The 19,310-nt window shown below is 46.2% G+C and overlaps 2 protein-coding genes and 1 non-coding gene across 11 annotated transcripts in view; 1 reads left to right on the top strand and 2 right to left on the bottom strand.

Annotated features, from left to right (window-relative positions):
• KTN1 (kinectin 1) overlaps positions 1-168 on the bottom strand; it is a 74,771-nt gene extending 74,603 nt beyond the window's left edge. For all 9 annotated transcript variants that reach the window (XM_040557827.1, XM_040557837.1, XM_040557838.1 and 6 more), the window contains exon 1: positions 50-168. The gene's annotated coding sequence lies outside the window, so the exon portion shown is untranslated. The remainder of the gene's footprint in view (positions 1-49) is intronic.
• A 9,525-nt stretch (positions 169-9,693) lies between these two features.
• TBPL2 (TATA-box binding protein like 2) lies at positions 9,694-19,310 on the top strand. Its single transcript, XM_040557595.1, has 7 exons — positions 9,694-9,849; positions 12,877-13,280; positions 14,364-14,451; positions 15,129-15,220; positions 16,062-16,229; positions 17,277-17,371; positions 19,080-19,310. Exons 1-7 carry the CDS (start codon positions 9,799-9,801, stop codon positions 19,157-19,159), a joined length of 978 nt encoding a protein of 325 aa, XP_040413529.1. The 5' UTR covers positions 9,694-9,798; the 3' UTR covers positions 19,160-19,310.
• TRNAG-UCC lies at positions 9,912-9,983 on the bottom strand. The gene has a single exon. It is a non-coding gene; the product is annotated as a tRNA-Gly (tRNA).

The raw sequence follows: 19,310 nt of genomic DNA, 5'->3' as shown, positions 1-19,310 counted from the left end.
CGGGACCGGGCTTCTCCCCCCCACCCCTCCCAGGGCGGGCCGGACTCACCGTGAGGCCGGGGCCGGGCCGGGCCGGGCGGCGGGGCCGGGGCGGTGGAGCCGGGGCCGGTGCCTGCGCGGCGCTGGCTGGCAGGAAGGGAGCGGGCGGGGAACGAGGAGGAGGAGGAGGAGGAGGAGGAGGAGGAGGCGGCGCCGCACGTCCTCGGCGTTTCCCGGCCCCCCTCCCGTTAAAGGGGCGGCATCGCCGGTCTCCTGACACGCGTGGGGGTCTCCAAACGCACCCCAGTTCCCCCCATGGGTGTCCCCCACACGTGTGGGGCCCGCGAGGAGCCCCCCCCACGCTGAGATTTCCCCACACGGACACCCCCACGCAGACACCCCCCGGTTGGGGACAGCGTGGGGCACAAAACAGCCTCCCCCTTTGTGGGCTACAGGCTCCAGAAAAGGCTTTTTACGTCCGTTTTACAGATGGGGAAAATGAGGCACAGAGCGGGGAAGATGCAGGGGAAGCCGAGCTCTGACACCCTCCGGCCTTGGTGCTTGTGGAGAGCGGCCAACGCATGGGTGTGCAGGCCAGCTGTGCCCTCTTGCTCCCATTTATTTATCAACGTGAGCCCATTGCCCTTAAATTTCCCTTAATTGCCTCAAAACTGCCTGGATCTGCAGTGTAAACCCCCTGAGAAGCAGCCCTGCGTGCGGCATGCACCAGGACGTGTCAGGGCTGCAGTCAGGGTAGACCTTACAGGGATTTTGGGGGTCTGACTTGTGAAAGTCCCAGCTTTTCCTTCACCCTCACGTATACCAGTCCCAGAGTGCTCACGAGGCAGGTTTCTCTCACCTTCAACCTCACAGCCCCAAACATTAACAGGGAATAAAACAGCCCTGTGTGCACAGGAAAATTCACTCTTTTTGGCAGCATCCACACCGCCCGCTTGCAAAGGTGCGACTGTAAGGCAAAAAACCTTGCTCCTTGGCATCGTTCAGGCAGCTACTGCAGTTGCAGAGTGCAGAGCCAGGTGCTTCAGCTGCAGGAGGTGCATTTTTTTTTATTATTTTCTTCTGCTTTTAGCAACATGCAGGCAATTGTGGTGCTGACTGGAGAATGCTTTTAAATCATACGTTGTGTATCATCGCCCAATGCGTAAGGCAATAAACTGTTCAGATTACTGCAGGCTGGGAAACCCAGTGGCAAAACTCACTGGAGAGTGACCGCTGTGCAAATCAGCCAGCGAGGCTAACGATGCTGCATACCCCAACTGCAGGCAGGAAATAATGCAAATCATCGCTGAAATCCCAGCCACATTAGGCAACCACTCATGGGGAAAAAGAAAAGGGTTTTGAAATGCCGCAGGAGCCCCAAGTCATTAGTTTTGTCAGGATTTTTGCTTTCTCAGATCGCAGGAGATCTTCACTTCAGACCTGTGGATTCAGGGTAGGCCCAGGAGGACGACAAGCTGTGCGCTCAGTGGGGCTGGAAGTCAGAGAGGCTGAGTATTGCTAATTTAGCATTTTATAGGAGAGCATGAGAGATCCTTATCGATGCCAGAAATGAACACCCTGCAAGTCTCAACACCTCACTGATTCAGCCTCTCTTTTCTGGCTAGGGAAAAACAACAATGACCAAATTTTTCTCTTTGCCTCTGCTTATTTGCATTATTTTTATTGTACTGTTTACAAGCGTGAATTCCCACACTTGGTGGGAAGTGAAAATTAATATATCACACACACGTGCACCAAAAAGATTTCAACTTCTGCTAAAGAAAGTCACAGAAATTGCTACAACTTTGTTCTCAGAGTAGTAAATGAGAAATAACCCCACTGCAGAAATTCAAACTATGCAGAAAAAGACATTTGATTCAATCCAGCTGTAAGGGAATAAAAATACATCTGTCCTAAGCAGCATTTGTCAGAAGAAACAACTATGGGAACTCCTGTAGTAAGAAAAAAAAAACTCTTAATAAAAAAGAATAGACTCAAACATGGCATTGTACGTGACCCAAAATCCACCAGGCTAATAAAAGTCTCCACATAATCCACATGTTATCACAGTGTGTGTATATATATATATATATATATATTTTTTTTTTTTTTTTAATGAAGCTGAGATGGCCAAGGTCACTTTGTGTATGACAGAAAAGCCAGCTAATAAAGTGAATGGTTAGAAGCTGCCTCAGAACTCATTAAAAAAAAAAAAAAAAAAAGGAAGTCCCAATGGGAAATCCCTTTGGGAAGCCCCTTTCCTCCCCTGCCAGGGCTGCTGCTCCCATAGAAGACACCTGACCAGCATGCATGTTGGCTCCTGCAGCGCACCTCCTACACCCAGCCAGGCAGCAGCAGTTGGTGCCTGACACAGCCGACACGCCTCGTCCACCTCCTTAAGCCACACTGGAGCCCGTCAGACTGTCCTCTGTGCTAACGCGTGTGAGCAAAATAAAACAAGCACCCAAATCCTTGCAAGACCAGGGCCCGCAATCAGCCTTCACTGAATGATCCCCACTCATTTTCAAAAAGAAAAAAGAAAAAAAAAAGCAACAGCTTTCGCTGGAAGAGCTCGCTGTAACGGAAACCCTATTTTCTGTGACTCCATGGGTCATCGGGGCTGGGCCACAGAGGTGGAATTTAATTTCTAATCTGGAGTTTTCAAGCCTTCAGTATCAGATATAGCTAAAGGGATCACAGGGAGGCTGGGCAGAAAAGCAGCTTTCCAAGCAACACAAGATTAACCTCTGAATTTACATTGGGAGTTCTGTTTCAAAGCAGGTTTAAAATATTCCTCTTCTTTCTCCCTCTTTCTTGGTAGCATCATAGCAGAAGAGGATTTTTTAAGAGCCGGGCATCATTAAGCAAAGCAAATGAAGAAATGACACAGAAAGAACCTCTCCTGCTGTAAAACACTTCATGTGCTGTATCCCAGTAACAGTTTACATCTCTTCTTCCATTCAAAATTCAGGTTTCCAGGTGTTATTTACACCATCCCACATTGAACTATAGCTATATATGAACTATATATGTATATATGAACTATAGGTTTTAAATTAATACTCTTCATCATTACCTAAGGAATAAAGATATTTTTCTTGGAAAACAAAAATCAAAACAACAACAATAAAAAATAAATAAAAATAAATAAATTAGAAGAAAACCCATGTTTAGGTTTGTTAATATTAAAATATCCTGTCTGCAGCTACCCGAGGGATGTGGTCATCTGCCTGGTACCACGAGTGTCACGCTGCAGGGAGACTTTGCTCTCTGGTCCCCCAGATTGCCTCCACTGGTGGTAACAGGCACCTGCCTCCCAAGGCTGGCTGGAGGCTGGAAGTGTTTGTAAATGCCTGGGTCCGAGCAGACGGCCCGTGAACGGCAGAAGGATCACCCATGACCTGCGAGATCAAGCAACAATTCCTAGCGGTGCCAGAGCTCACTGCATATCCCACCGTGAAATGCTGTTTTAGCTCCTCATGCTTAAAATGAACGTGGATTCTTCTCTTCGCCTCTGTAGCTGATCTTTTAGATGGTGACAGGTTTCTCCCTAGCAAGCTCACCATCCTCCCATGCTGTGTCTAGACTCAGACACCCAAATATCACACTGTTTGTAAGTCCTGGGGGAAAGGAAGGGTTAAGAAGTATCTCAGGTGCTCGAGGGAAAGTAGAAAGGCACCAGAAAAGAGGCCAATTCAACAGTTTTCATCCAAGGGGGCAAAAGAAGGCCTAGAAGGTCCTTTGTAAAAAAAATCACAGAGAAAAGCATTACTGTCCTACCGGGAAAAACACAGCCATTAACAAACTGGGTGAGAGCTGGGAGAGGTGTAAGAGGTCTACACCAGCTGCAGTTAGGAATGTGTTTAAGCCATCTGTCTTTGTGCACTCCATTTGTTTGGGATCGCAGCACTGCCCATACCACTCTGAGAGTAAGGGGGCTGTACAAACACCTGGGGATAAATGTGAGCACTTTTTAATGATGATACACAAAACCCAACGGTTCTGACATGATTTGTGTTTAGAAAGCAGCCAGCTTTGGACCCTCCCCAACACAAACCCATCTGGGTTCCCAATTTTCCTGAAAGCACTGCCGAGCATACCTTAGCTCTACCTGAGCCCTGCTGAGTGTTCTGAGTGCAAACAGATCTCAGCAGAGCTGCTCCTGTATTATTGACTTGGGCAAATACCCGCTGAAGGGAGGCCAAAGCAATCAGAGCATTTAATTATTTCTGACAAGCCACAGATAAGCGGGCTGAAGAAAAAAAAAATGAGGAAAAAAATGACACCTTCATAAGGCAGGGCGCTGTGAGCAGTCAGCTGCTTCTACAGCATGCAGACACCAAAACATGTAAAGATATTAAGGCTTTCCATAATAATATATGGGATTGTATGGGGAAAAAAATAACTCATATTCCACTTGTATACATCGAGCACAGAAGCTAAGGCGTAAGAAAGCATGAAGTCGGTAGGCAAATGCCACGACCTATTCAAACATGCTCTCGCTAACATAAACTGCAGAAGCAGCGAGTGGGAACAAGGAGGACCAAAACGAGGAACCCAAAGTGATTTCAGGCTGGGTTCCTGCTTGGGTGGAAGGAGCACGGGGACACGATGCTTTGCAGCAGCACGTGCCTGCTGAGCCGCGCACGTACTGCTTCGTTACCGCTAACGATGTTCATTGGCAGGCTACAGCAGAAGGGGTAGAGAGACAGCAACATCACTGTGTTAACAGTTAATTACGTGTTAAGGCATGAAAAGGTCAAGGCAGGGGGATTGGAGCGTCTGCTGACATCTGGCAGCATTTTGGGGAAGTTTAGTTTCTCCCGAGGTCCTTGTTGACTCAAGCACGCTGATTTGCTTGCCGTTAATCGGAGGAAGTGGTAATGAGAACTGACTAATGACTGAGCTGCGCACCCCGAGGACTCATTCCAGTGTCAGTCATTGCATCGTGCTGAGCAGTCAGACAAAAGCAAGTTTTACTGGGATTTCAGCGACCCGCTAGCACCCTTCCTTGGCTCGTGGTGTTTGCACAATATTCATCCGTCCTCCCCTGTATGATAAGCCAGTAAAAACTCTTGTGCTGGTATATCTCAGCTGACACAGCAGTGAAGGCATCACAGGCTGTGCTCTAATTCCTGGAGAGCTGGGACTGAAGGTCCCAGGGCACCCTAGCACCATCGCTCATGTCTTCAGCGTTGCTGCGACCCCTGCAAACTAAATTAATAGAGGTCTGTTAACACCTGCCATATGCACACCTCTCTGCTTTTCTGTGCAAACACACTTGAGTGCCATTACTGTGTTGTTGCTCCAGATAAAGCTTGAAGGATCAGTATTTAATTGGAGCAGTAAGTTCAGGGTATGAGACATGGTGTTTGCATTAGAGCAATTTGTCACAAAACTCGGAGAGAAACATCAGCAGTCAGATGATCCATTGCACACTCACCTCATTTAAATGCAATTCAATCTAGACAGACCATTTGGCACAAAAATTAGAAAGATGACTTAACAAAAGCACTTCTGAAACCGGTTGTCAGATATATGTGTGTGTGACACTCAGGGGGGGAGCTGTCCAAGGAAGCCTGTAGCCATTAATTGCTAGGTAGCAATTAAGGTGTCAGCCAATGGTTAAAGCTCTCCCCTGCCTTTCCTGGCCATTTTAAAGGCAACACAATGAAAAAAAATAAATAAAAATAGAGCAAAGCGCTCTCCCCCACACCGCAGACCAAGCGTGAACCCTTAAGAGCACGGCTGGGCCAGAAGTGGATTTCTATGCAAGCAACACACCAAATACCTCTGCTTAATCACTCAGTTGCTCTGGGCAAATAGGAAAATGAAGTGAAGATAACTGTACAGTTCTAAAGTCACCATTCAGCCCCTCAGCTGAGACAGATGGCTTTTACTGATGTTGCTTCCTCTGGCATTCAGTGGAGGTTTTGGCAATCCTCTCTGGGTCTGGTTCTCAGCAACCCTGACGTGGGGGCAGTCAGTGCCTTCATTGCACATAATGCCCCACAGAACTGCAGAAGCCAGAAAAAAAGGCTCTCTTCCAGCCAGTTTACCCCTTTCCTGTTTGGCAGAAGTGGCTTTCTTCACTGGTCCAGCAGTCGATGCACACCGAGTGTTGGCCTCACGTTGGTCTCTACCAGCAAGCATGGGAGATGCTCACTTTAGCTGACAAACGCTGAGAGTAAACTGGTGTTTGCAAAGAGTGCCAAATCCCCCATCGCTGTCACTGGCAGGGAACAGGAGGGCCCCAGTTTGGCTGGGACAAAGACGAGGTGCCCTTACCACTGCGCGACCTGGGCGGCATCGTCTGGTGCAGGGATGGACAGATAGCACGGGGTGATAAAGGAGAAGTTACAGCCCTTCTTCTCATCACCCTGTGAATCTGCAAAATTAAACTGGATTCTGGCTCAATTTCAAATCATCCAGACCACAGTCCTGTAAGAGGGTCACTCCGAATTGACACAGGGCAAGCCAGGACCAGATGTCAAATCTAATGGGCCTGATTCTGTTCCTATTTACACCAGCATAGCCCAATGATGACACACTTAATTACTCACAATTAAATGTCACATTGCTCAGTATTACTCATTGAACAGTCATGGTGTTTTCTCTCCTTCCCTGGCAATAAGTCTAACATCTACTGTCACTGGCAGGTGTTGGCCAGGCCTAGGATGGAGTATTATGGGACAGGTAGGTATGAGAGCACGACGGACACACTTGTCAGAGACTGATGTGCTCCCTCTGAGTTCCTTTTCGGGCTGCAGCTGTCTCTGGTGAGCCTTGCCAGCTCCTGCACAGCCCACGGACCTCACTGCAGCTCTCCTGCCACCGTCCCTGACCCCCTCTGGGCTCCTGTGCAGCACCCCGCTGCACCTACATCCCTGGCACAGGGACCAAAACAGAGCAAAACCAAACAGAATGAATCCGCTCTGCAACCGGACTGATTCTGCCGTTGGTATGAAAGTGTAGAGCAATGGGGTAATTGGAAGATGCTGCATGTAGAGATAAATTGCACTTAATAAACGAGTCTTTTCTTGGAAGGTGATCCCGCTCTCAACTGCTCTTTTATCTCCTCCAAAGGCATGGCTTTAATTCTGTAGGCAGCGAGGGCACCTGCAGATGCAAGCTATACAAGAGACACCACGCTCTTCAGGGACAATTACAGCTATAAAAGTTTAGCATAAAGCTCAGGTGAGCAATAGCAGAATGCTGCCAGCCACGGGCTTTTAATTCCCAAAGTGGCTCCTGAAAAAGATAAGATAGAGCCCAACCAGATTAAGTAACTTCAAAGCAAGCAGCAAAGCATTTACGGGGTGCTGGAATAGAAGACGGCTGTCGGGAGCATTAATGAATAAAACAGGTAGAGCTTCCTCACTGATCTGTTCCTTGGCCCTTCCAGGCTTTTGGAAGTCTCCTGTGATTAGTACTGTCTGCTAACCAGATTGTAGCACCCAGATAATGCAGGAATGTGTGATACAGAAACAGCTAAGAGACTGATACAGGAAAGTTAGTAGAAGCTCTGCGGATTAGTCTTCTCCGATCGGTTATCCGAGGAAGAACGATACCGAATTGCTGTTCAAAAGGATGTGCAAAGCTCTTATTGTTGCTCTAACCACCAACTTTCTCAGGAAAATTAAGCAATTTGCTAACTGAGAACTCGTGACGCCTCATCATTACACTAACCCTGCGCTTCAGGTGACTCACCCAGCCCGAAGCTGGCTGCGCCGTTTGGGGCCGCAAGCAGCCGTCGCCTCCGGCGCGCGGGGAGGGAGCGCGGTGTCGCCCCTGCAATGAGCGGCGGCTGCTCCTGAGTCACCTCGGCTCTGTCTCGGTGTGGCTGCCGCTTCCCAGAGGGGGGAAAAAGTAAAAAAAAAAAAAATGAGGCTTGAGACAGAAAGAATATTTTCTAAGTTGAGACGGGAAAAAAATAGCTGCGCTTTCTGATGTTGTTTGACCTGGATGATCAGAAACCCAGCAGATGAGTCTCACGAGTGCCAAGTGATACATCTGAAATTAGCACCGTCCAAGTCATGGCAGGGGCAGAGCCTCCCGCTGTAGAAGGCGGAGCACCATCTCACAGCAGGCTTTTCCCTTCTCCTCCGCCTACAGGAAGGGTAAATGATCCTCGACCCACTGAACAGAGGAGGCACCAAACCCCATGACTTACCCAAAATCACAGGGGTTCAGCAGCAGGCGTCGCTTCCCACTGGTGCCCTTGCCACCTGCAGATGCCCCTATCCCAGGTGAGAAGTAACAGCGACATTAAGCGACTTGTATTTTGTGTTCACCTCTGACGTAGCCTCTCTCCATCACTTAAATGCCGTGGTTTGACGTCCCCATTTCCACTTCACGTCATGCAGACAGGTCAGACCCCAATGGTGAAGGATGAACGTATCTCCAGGGGCTTCTGCAGTTAATTATACACCTGATATTGCTTATACGCTGATATTGGCCATGCATCAAAGGACTAAATAGACTGATTAGAGAATTAGTATTATGGCTGCAGTGCAACCAGGGAACACCACAGCCACCACAGTACTCCAGTTTCCTAATTTAAGCACAGCAATTGTGTTCACGCGCCGGGGGGATGCCAAACACTGTCCCGTGGAGCTGTCTGCAACCACTTCAACCACCAGTCATCCCCAAAGGGGACGTTTTAGTTCTGACCATCGTGAGCTGGTCTGAGCCAGCTCCACCAGCCTCTGTAGCTCCCCGTGCAGCCTCTTGGAGAGCCCTCTCCTTGCTTCGCTTCCTGGCCGCTGCAGGACAGGCTGGGTAACATAGAGCAACCTGCCTGAGGCTGAATTGTTCTGGGACCAGGAGGATTTGGCATCTGAAAAGCATCAGGGCAAGGCGAGTCCCAAAAACACCATGAAACCAGCCCAGCAGGCTGTGCTGAGGAGGGAGGGATGCTCGTCAGCCACGTACGCTCTGCCTTACGGATATAGGATCCAAACCCCATCCTCCACACCCCTGGGGCGGTGAGAAGAGCCTGACAGCACCTCCTGAAGACCCTCTGCACATGCAGACCTTGACATCTTCTTCTGAAGGGTTCCTTCAGCCAAGCCAGCTGTTCACAAGCAAATCTCACACCGGTGAGCAGACCTGCAAGCAGGTATATCAATAACAGCCATCACTGCATGCACCAGCCCAGACAGGGAAAAGGACATGTCCCCTGCTGTGCCTCTGCAGAAACCCATCCATCCATCAGCACGCAGCGACGGGACGGGACAGGAGGAACAAGTCGGGCAGCCAACATCACGTCGAGAAGCGCCCAGGAGAAGCTGTGTTGGCAGCCACATCGCGCCTAGGCCCTTCCTTAGTTTTTGGGAAGTGTTGGCAGCCCCGGCCCAGCTGGGGATGGGCAACTTCACTGCAACGCCTCTAGTCTGAAGTTTGTAATTTGGGGCTGCTCTCACAGTTAGAGGGGATCCAGCTCTTGTCGCAGGACCAGCTGTGGTTTATTGCACTTGATGAGGCAGGTGGGAGAAATTAAGGGCCTGTTGCTCAGGACAAGCTTTATGTTTGCACCGTTAAAGCATCAGCCCCCTGCTTTTTCTGCAGCCCTACAGGAAGAGAGCACAGGCACCAGCTCTGCTTGTAGGCTGATGGCAAGCACAAAGCAGAGCCCCGATATCTCCAGCACCTCCCCAGGGTGAAGCACACCCCAAAAGGCTGCTTGTGTCGTCTCGGTGGGGAGCACGACCCACACGTTTCGGGCCGGGCCCTGCTTCCAACAAGCTGCACCTGGCCCCTGCTGCTGTCCCCTGCCTTAAAGCTGGGGCCGGGAGGTGCAGGTGGGGGTCTGCGCCCATGGATGGCGGCTCGCTGCTGGAGAGGTACCTGGAGCACTGCACCGGGCAGGTACCGGGCCGGGAAAAGGGGGAAAGAAATTAAAAAATAAAGTAATTTGAAAAAAAAAAAACTGCGTTGGCCGGGAATCGAACCCGGGTCAACTGCTTGGAAGGCAGCTATGCTCACCACTATACCACCAACGCGGCTCTGGATGGTTTTTTCCCGCCCACCTCCCAAGTACAGCGTCACCGTTAGGCTCTCCCCTGTTTTCCTGTGGTATTAGGGTGGCTTTTCTCCGTTCTCTGAGGATTTTTCATGCCTTTAATCCCCCAAGTGATTTATTTATACGGACGTGGAGCTGTTGGAGCACATCCAGAGGATGCTCAGAGGCTGGAGCCCGTCTGTTGTGGGGACAGGCTGAGGGAGCACTGCTCACAAGGACCCGGAGATGTAGGCACTGAGAGGGCAGGAGGCTCTGATCTCTTTGTGCTGGCTGGCAAATCGTTGCAAAAATCTTTTTTGTCTTTTAAAAACGTCCCTCCTGGTGGAAGGGACTGCTGCAGGTGGTTATAGAGATAACAGGCTGAGACTGGGAGAGGGCTGGGCTCCTCAGCTGAGCCTTGTGTTCACCCAAAGGACACAGCTTCTTCAGCTGCATGTGCTTCTTTTCACTGACTTGCTACCTCCTATCTTAAACTGTTTTACAACCCAGAAAGTATAATCCAAGCTGCTTAAATCCAGAGACCTACCGGTGGCAGTCAGCAAAGCCCTCTGAACTTGCCCCATCAGCTGTGTAACATGGTGAAGTATAACCAGGGTTTTACAAATGCAGCTAAATTTGCTATTTCAGATTTGTTGGGGTATTTGATAGCAGAAGATGAATAGGGTGCCATTAAAAAAAGCAAGATCTGTTGCTAAAAAAGCTGGATTTGATTTATGTATACCTGGGTCACATGGACTACTGCAGTGGAACCAAAATGGCTGTTTCCCCTCAAACCTGGTGATCTCAGGCAGGATCTGTGTGTAAAATCTCCTTTCTGGAGCTGCTGGGAAGGGTCTGGAGCTATGCAGCTGATGGGGCCTTCAGTGAAGTTAATTAAGCTGGAGTCTATAGTAATAACCCTTGGCAGCCAGTCCAAGATAAACATGGTCTTGTGCCCCCCTTTGGAAGTCCCTGAGCATCTGTCTAACAAGAGGGCAATCTTCCGCAGCGCTTAACCCTATAAGGGCTTTTTCTCACCAACTTTCCACGCAATTGTTCTGAGAAAGGAAGATTTGCTTTCTGTTTCTATCTACTTTAAGCAGTTTACCTGTTATTTTTTTGATTTTTTTTCAATGGTCTAAAGCTTCTTGTCTCTTGTACCATTCATCTATTAGCTTCTTTCTTTAAGCGATACCACAAACTGCTTTGCAATTGTTTTTTGACTGTTATTTCTCAAGATGTCTGATGTGTGAGCAGTCTTGCAGACTTGCAGTGACAAGGCTTTTTTTGTACCATCTTCTGCACATCATGGTTGGTAGAAAACTTTCCTAGCTGAGTCCTATATAGATAGGTCTTGGTCTATTGGAGGTCTTAAAGAGACTGTGCTTTCCTTCTCCTAACAACAACAACAAAAAAAAGCTAAAACTTAAAATACTTATTCCATAATGTATTGCTATTTGTAAGTAACCATCTACTGTTTTAAAGTAACTTGTATCTGACTTCGGTGGCTTAAGATGTGGATTGGACTTGCCAATTCTTGGGTCCTGTTTTCCGAAGAGCTGAGGGGCTGAGGTTTCATTCAGTAGTGCTCTGCCCCAGATCTCATATGGGGCTCTGCATCTAGAAGCCAGCTTTACAAACAGTTTTGAACCCCCCAGGTATTCATACTTCAGAGCTAGACCTGCTTGTATCCATATTTACACCAAGGGTTCTCTGCAAAGATTTGTCACAAGAGTCTTCCAAGCTGCAAGTGCTTTCTCCAGGCAGACATACTGCAGAGTAACTAGGTGCAGAGACCTCCTCGTGTGCAGAGCACGTGCGGCTGTGCTGTTAACTGAGCTGATTAGCGCAGAGCAGCACTAGCTCAGGGCTGCGAAGCATTGATCTGGAAACCCTGCTCCCTCCGGAGCTCAGGCAGTCGCTGCCAACTTGAGGGCCTCTGTCTTGTGTGCAGTTCTGTTCTGATTTGTGCTTCAGTTTAAGTCCTCAGTGCTAAAATTGCTTAAATGCACATAAAACCTCTTGTACGGATCATCTACTCCAAGCTGTCACCTGCTGTGGGTAGCAGCAGCAATCTCATTCTTGCAGGAAGCTTTCCACTGACTAGAGGCTTGTGCCCACATGAATAAGGGAATAAATTCCTAAACTCTTGCCTTCTCAATACCACAATGCTTTTAAAACACTTTTAATTCTTTTTTAAGTGATGCTGATAAAGGAGGGCATTAGTATGCAAGAACTTGCTTGCAAATATGTTGAATGCCTTAATCGCTTGATCTGGGAAGGATTCTGGCTTTGCTGACTGCTTCTCGCTTGAATTAGTCTGGTAACCTCCTGCAGCTGAATGCTTAATTCGCTCGTGCGTCTGTGAACTGCTGCCCTCTATTGCACAAATCTAACACAACGCTGACACTGTCCCCTAGCAGCGAGAGGAAACAGCAATATACTGAACGAGAGTGAAAGCCGGCCAGAAAATGCCAGCTGTCTTCCTTGGAAAAACTCGCGAACAATTGTTGGTTACGTATGTAACTGAGGCACGACGAAGGCTGTGAAGGGCAAAGCGCCAGCATTGTTCCTCCAATTACTGCCGGAGGTATATACACGGTTTCTCAATTTGTGGCATTACTGACGTATTCTAGACCGCCTTTGAAATGCGGTGGGAAAACGTGCATATCCACTATAAAAATCACTTGGGGGAAAAGTTATCTGTTTTTATATGCTGACAGACAAGCAAATGATACCATTTCAAATCTTAAGACTGTTCTTTCTATAATACTTATGGGGAAAAATAATTGAAACTTCTTGATTGAATAGAAAACGTACCTTAATGTAGTCTCCCAGTTGAAGTAAATGTTTTAATATAAGATCCTTAGTGACACACTTTTTCTCAATTCAAGGATGACCTCTCAGCTAGTCCTCAGCTGTTTACTCCCATGAGCCCTTATGATGTGGACCTTCCAATCCAAACTGAAGATGGATCATTTGGTTCTCAATTTAATCAGCCCAAGGAGCTTCCTGCAGACTTCTCCTCTGTGGACCTCAGCTTTCTTCCAGATATTACTCAGGATAACAAAGAACAAAACCTATCTGAGGATGGTCATGAAATGCAAGAGAAGCTTGATGGGTCAGTATCAAGAAATCAGGACAGTGGTATCTTCGTGAATGAAAGCAGCTTATCGTGCCCAGATGCAACTCAGCCATCCCCTGAAGAGTCCAGTGTGTGTCCCCCTCTGACACCAATGACTCCTGTGACCCCAGTGACACCTGCTTCAGAAAGCTCTGGCATAGTTCCTCAGTTACAGTAAGTTTATGCAGCATATATAAGTTACAGGAACAGTACCATCTTCACTGAAGATCAGTCTCGTTGAAAATTAGCTGTGTTTTGCTTGAAGTGCAAGGTATTGCTGACTTCTTGCTTAATAGGGAATGTAGCAAGTGTGGTTTGGTTTTAAATAAGCCCACCCATAAAACTAGGGAAGGGAAAAAGGGTGGGCACTGTTTATTTGTCTTTGAGAGGTGGAGCAAATGAACAGACAATCTTGGAAGGCAACTAGATGCTGTGCTGAAGAATGCAAAATAGAAATGGCATGGAACAATACAGCTTAGCAAAACAGAGGAGAGTGGACTTGATAAACATGCTGGTTGAGTAAGCATCCGAAATGCCTCTGGCTTCTTAAGGGGAAGACTTTCTCCTGGGAGACAGGAGAGGAAGTCTCTCCATAGGAGAAGCATTTGGTAGAATGATTTACTATACAGTATGCATTGCTAGTTACTTCAGTCTGCAGGACAAGACAGAAAACACTTGAAAAGGTCTCCTTCCAGCAAGGAGAATGCTAAGGATGACAATAGACTCCAAGGGTTTAAAGATCTGTCTGCTCTCCTGAGAGAAAGGAGAGTCTGAACTGAGCAAAGGAAAGGGACATGAAAAGAAGTGAGAGACCCTGGCCGCCTTTAAAAAGATCTGATCCTGTCTGGGCTAGAGCAAATATAGAGAATTTAAACCTCTAGAGACTAACGTATCCTTACCTACCTTACCAGTGCAGTAATAACTTTGAATTGCACCATTACGGAGTATTACAAAGCAGTAAAAAAAAAAAAAAAAAACTTCAGTGATGTAGTTATTGGAAGATGCACAAACTTAGTATTCAGGGACTAATAATTTTGTGCCTTGTTATATTTCCTCCTGTGGAAAAACTAATCTTGATATTGAATTACTTAAATTCTGCCAAAAGTAGCTTAGTACTAGAGTGGGGAAGAGGAAGGCAGGAAATTAGTTGATGGCAACTATTAATTGGGCTGTGACTTTGCGTTAGCTAATAATGTTGGGGTTTTGCTCTGTAATGCCTTGCTTTTGCAATAAGAAAATTCCTTTCTCATTCCTTAGGAATATAGTGTCGACTGTAAACTTGGCTTGCAAACTAGATCTGAAGAACATAGCTCTGCATGCCAGAAATGCAGAGTATAACCCAAAGGTAAATCTTGAGGGCTAAGCTTTATTCCCACTCCCAGCTCTCAGTGCTGCTGGACTCTAACATACGGATTCACCCTGAGCTCTGTACCTTTTCTACCTGATAGCTTTTCCCCTTGACCCATGCAGGAAAGTCATAACAAATTCTGCAACTTGGGTCTCTTAAAGTAAAAGAAATACAGGGGACCCCAAGGAGACTTATTTTTTTTAATAAAGCCCTTGCAATAAGATGTTACCAGACTGTTTAAGAAAGGAGGTGAGCTCGCCTTTCAGCTTGAGCCAGCTGAGATGGCTCAAGCAGCCCTGACTGAGGGAGGAAAGATCTGCCCAAAAACTCCTGGCTAAAGGAAAGAGCAACACTGGAGTTGGGCTGGTATTGCATATTTCTAGCAAGTGACCTGTATTGCAGAAATTCACTGGGAATAGGTGGGAATTTCTGTGACTTCAGACTGCTCAACAAAATGTAAGGGAACAAACAGTGGTCCCATGATGGCAGTCTTAAACCCACAGGTTGTAGGGAATTATTTACCACCCTGAAATATATATAAAACAACACTTTTGCAAAGTAAAGGCATGTTGTGCTGAGCTTTGTGGAAGCGTTAATTCTTGAGAGAACGAATAGACATGTGGTACCAGCTAAATATCTCGGCTTGACTGTGAACTTTTCCTTTGGGTTTGTAGAGATTTGCTGCAGTGATCATGAGAATCAGGGAACCACGAACAACAGCCCTTATCTTCAGTTCAGGAAAAATGGTCTGTACAGGAGCAAAAAGGTGGGTTGTTTTTTTTGCTTTTCTCTCCTCTAAGGTCATACAGCTGACCAAAAGCCTCGTTTAAATTATCTAGCAAAAAGCTTGCTATTAACTACAAGAAAAATGAAGCACTAGTCTTGAAAATGTCTAGTTTTCTTCATGACAGGAGTTCAGTAATTACTGAACCGCATGCTTCTGCCCCTGAATATAGATTGAGCCGAGCAGACATTAGCAAAAAAGCTGCTAAAATGCCCAGGAGTTGTTAAGGGTTTATTTGCATTTCTCACTGACTTTAAAGTGAGCTGGGACATAACTTGTGTCTGTCAAGTCTTTCTTTGGTGTCTGGCTTCACTAGTCAACGCATCTGCCTCTAGAGAAAATGGGAGCTGGGGAAAAGCGAAGATTTCTGTACTCTGAAGGTTTTGTATTCAAGTTCAGCAGCTATCTTTGTGTATTTATTTTTAATGCATCATCTCGTTGACAGTTCAGGGTCTTAACTTAGAAGGCCTCTTCTCTGACCCCCACCTAGCTAGATGACTGCACTGGTATCTGCAGTCTCCCTCCTGGATCAGCTTCAGTCTGAGGGATGAGACGCTGCTGTGCAATCCTTGGACGGGAAACCTCTGGGTGACATAGCGTGCTCCAGTGTGCTCAGTTAAACCACAGGAAAATGAACACCAAAGCGTGTTGTTCTTTTTAGCTCACCGAAGTGGTTTTGGGGGTAGAATCTTACTATTTGGAGCATTAGCATACCTCTTTCTGGAGTACAGATTAACATGGTGGTGGCTCTAACCTGAATTCCAGCTTCAGAGCAGAAGAAAGCACTCAACACAGCTGCTTCCCCCTTCTGCTCTTCCCTCAGTGAAGAGCAGTCACGGCTCGCAGCAAGGAAGTACGCGCGCGTGGTGCAGAAGCTGGGCTTCCCTGCCAAGTTCCTGGACTTCAAGATCCAGAACATGGTTGGGAGCTGTGATGTGAGGTTCCCCATCCGGCTGGAGGGGTTGGTTCTCACTCACCAGCAGTTCAGCAGGTATGTGGGAGGGAGAGGTATGGCACCACATAGCTTGGAGCATTGTCTTTGTAAGCTGTAAAGAAACTCAATTTCTGAAGTCGTACAAGCCTGGCAAAATAATGCAGTAATTAACTGGGTACTGAATATCAAGCACATCTTTTGCTCACCAAAACTGGTTCAGTGGACAAGTGGCTGTAGGTAATATGTTAAAATACGGACAGTAGGGCTTATTTTTTTTGCAATAACTCCTGTTCTGAGTGGGGCACAGGCCAAAATGACCCTCTGTTTAATTGCTACGGTGATGTACTGCAGCTGGCAGCAAAGCTTCCAGTGCCTGAAACTGGTGCAATGCAACAGGGATGGGCTCTGCAGAACTTCCCTCCCTGTGGTGCTCACTGCTTCCTCCTTGCAGGGATGCTGTTAGCAGCAGCTTTGGAAACCTCGTAATAGAGAGCATACCCCCTGCGTTTGAGCACTTTGGGGTAAATGGGAGGTACACCAGAGCCGGTTAAGACGAAGGGTTCACAAATTGCAAGAAGCTAATTGCTGCTTTGGTTAACAAAGAATCTATTTTGTGAAAGCTTTCTTTGTCCATGAATATTGTTTGACAATCCTGTGTTGCAGCATATCAGCTACATACAGAGAAATGTACACCAGGAACTTTTGTTTAATCCGATCAGAGTTCTACAAGTCTCCTATTATTGCCAAGTGCAATGTCAAAGCATAGGTAGTATATTTCTTCGCTGCAGACTGTGAATAGGAAAAAAAAAGATTAAACAACTCAGATTTAATTGAAGCAGCTCTTAAGCTACTTGGATCTATGGAAAATCAGATTCAGAAGTGGCTCATATGCATTTAAAAGTAGGCACAGAGAACTACCAGCTCTAGTTGGGTTTGCTAGGTTTTTCTGCAAGACATTTAGACCCTGACCTGCCTTTCTCTGGCTAGCTAGCTAAAATCTGTAGGTTGAATTACTCGGCTGTCAGCATGGTTAAAGAGTACTTCATGCATACAACACAATCAGTATTTGCATTTTACTAATCTTACCTGCTTGTTTTGAAACAGCTATGAACCTGAACTATTTCCTGGCCTTATTTATAGGATGGTCAAACCAAGGATAGTGTTGCTTATCTTTGTGTCTGGAAAAGTTGTACTGACTGGTAAGTGGTCTCTTGCTGTATTATCTGTAACCAAGTGCTACCACATCTTCCAAGGAAGTGTTTAAATTGATTATTACTAAACTGATATCTTGCTGCAGTAAGCCACTTAGCAATCTTTGTCATGCCTACTGCTGCTTATCTGTGTTTTCTGCGGATAATAATATCGGTATTGTTGCACTAGAACCTTATATTGCTTCATATAGTGTCTCAGCTTTCCATGTCATTAAACTTGAGTATCTTTATTTTATTCAAAGCGTAATGCTTTGTGTCAGCGTACTGAATCCCAACAGGAGGCTGACATGCCAGTAACCACTCACAGTTGCTTAAATATGAAATCACAATAAGCAATTTAAAATTGGACAGGAAGCAAACTTCTTAAAACACTTCACTGACAACATGTACTAAGGATTATTAAAGGAAAGGGTGGAGACGTAAGAGTCTGTTCCAGACAGTTTGGCAAACTCATGAGCAAAAGCCTTATGAGTAAGTGTGCTCAGCAAATATCTGTACCTTGGATCCCACAGCAAAAAAAAGCTAAACTGTGAGTGCATGTTTCCAGCACATTCTGTTGTAAAGCTTGTGAAAATACCTTTACACAGCTGTACAGAAAGGTAAATGGGTCCTTGTGGTTCCCAGAGGAACCTAACATTACATGTATATTTATGACAGAGCTTTGAGGTATGTGAACAGCAAAAGAAGCCGTACAGTTTCTCACAGTCATAGATCATGAGCTAATTGAACTGTAGAGCAGTCAGGATGAAGTTTAAATGCTTCCCCCTCTAATGCCCCACCACCTTCCTTGTGGGCCCACTGAAAACATACTGGCTACCCCCAAACAGAACATGTCTGGGAGTATACAAACACCCTAGAGTGCAAAGCATTCCCACAAGGACTAAAGCTAGTCCTTGCCTGTGAACACTGGGCCCAATTGTAATGACAAAATGGAATCTGTTAAGCTGAATTTCTTCCCTAATCCCAAAAGGTTCTTGTAACTCAGACGAATTAGTCACGTCTAACCATGTCCTGTGCTCATGGAAGGGGAAGAGTTTACACATCTGTCCTGAGTGCCACTTAGTCCAATTGTTAGTTCATTTAAATGCAGTTTGCTTGTAGTTAATGCCTATTACACTCGTGGTAGACAAGTATCACTGGCAAGGACTGTTCCTCCCTGCTGCAGTACAGTTGGCATGCAACACTGGTATTAAAGATTTGCTTGTGGTAATGTGGATAAGGATGGCTTAGAAATCACAGGTGACCTAACAAACCTTAAAGCTGCTTGGAACTGGGAGAGAGGAATTGTCAAACTGTGAATGAATGGGATAAATGCCCTTCATTTCTTGTTTCCATATTTCCACTCCTCAAGAGGCACAGCTGTTATTCTTAAGCAGATAAAACTGATTCTTATGACTGTCTTTATTTAAAGCCAATGTTTGGCACCTGTCAGAGGAACTGACTGCTGTTCTGGTGCTACAACATAAAACTAACCTTAGAGCAAAGCAAGCTATAAATTGTTCTCTGAGGTGGCAGAAGTAAGATGATAGAAATTCTGCCTTAAACTAATATTTGACAAAAGTTCTTAAATTTGCTTTTTAAACTCCTGCATTTCTTCATGGTTTCTAATCTCATCATTAGATTTGAGGTGCATTCAGTTATTCTCAATGCTCTAATTTTTAATGTGTTGGTTTTATTTTTCTGAATGTCTTTACAGGGGCAAAAGAGCGTTCTGAAATCTATGAGGCATTTGAGAACATCTATCCCATTCTAAAAGGTTTCAAGAAAGCGTCATAACATGGCCCATAAAGAAACTAGCAGTAATATGCGGGTTTGTAATACAAGGCATGGAATAGAAGCCAAGGGTATTCCTGGACCCAATTGTACAAGTGTGGACTATTAAGCAAATGACACTATTATGATTGCTATAAATGCTGATGCCTTGCTA

The sequence above is a fragment of the Cygnus olor genome, chromosome 5 (assembly GCF_009769625.2).
Source record: "Cygnus olor isolate bCygOlo1 chromosome 5, bCygOlo1.pri.v2, whole genome shotgun sequence".
Lineage (NCBI taxonomy): Eukaryota > Metazoa > Chordata > Aves > Anseriformes > Anatidae > Cygnus > Cygnus olor.
This window is presented reverse-complemented; position numbering and strand designations above follow the sequence as displayed.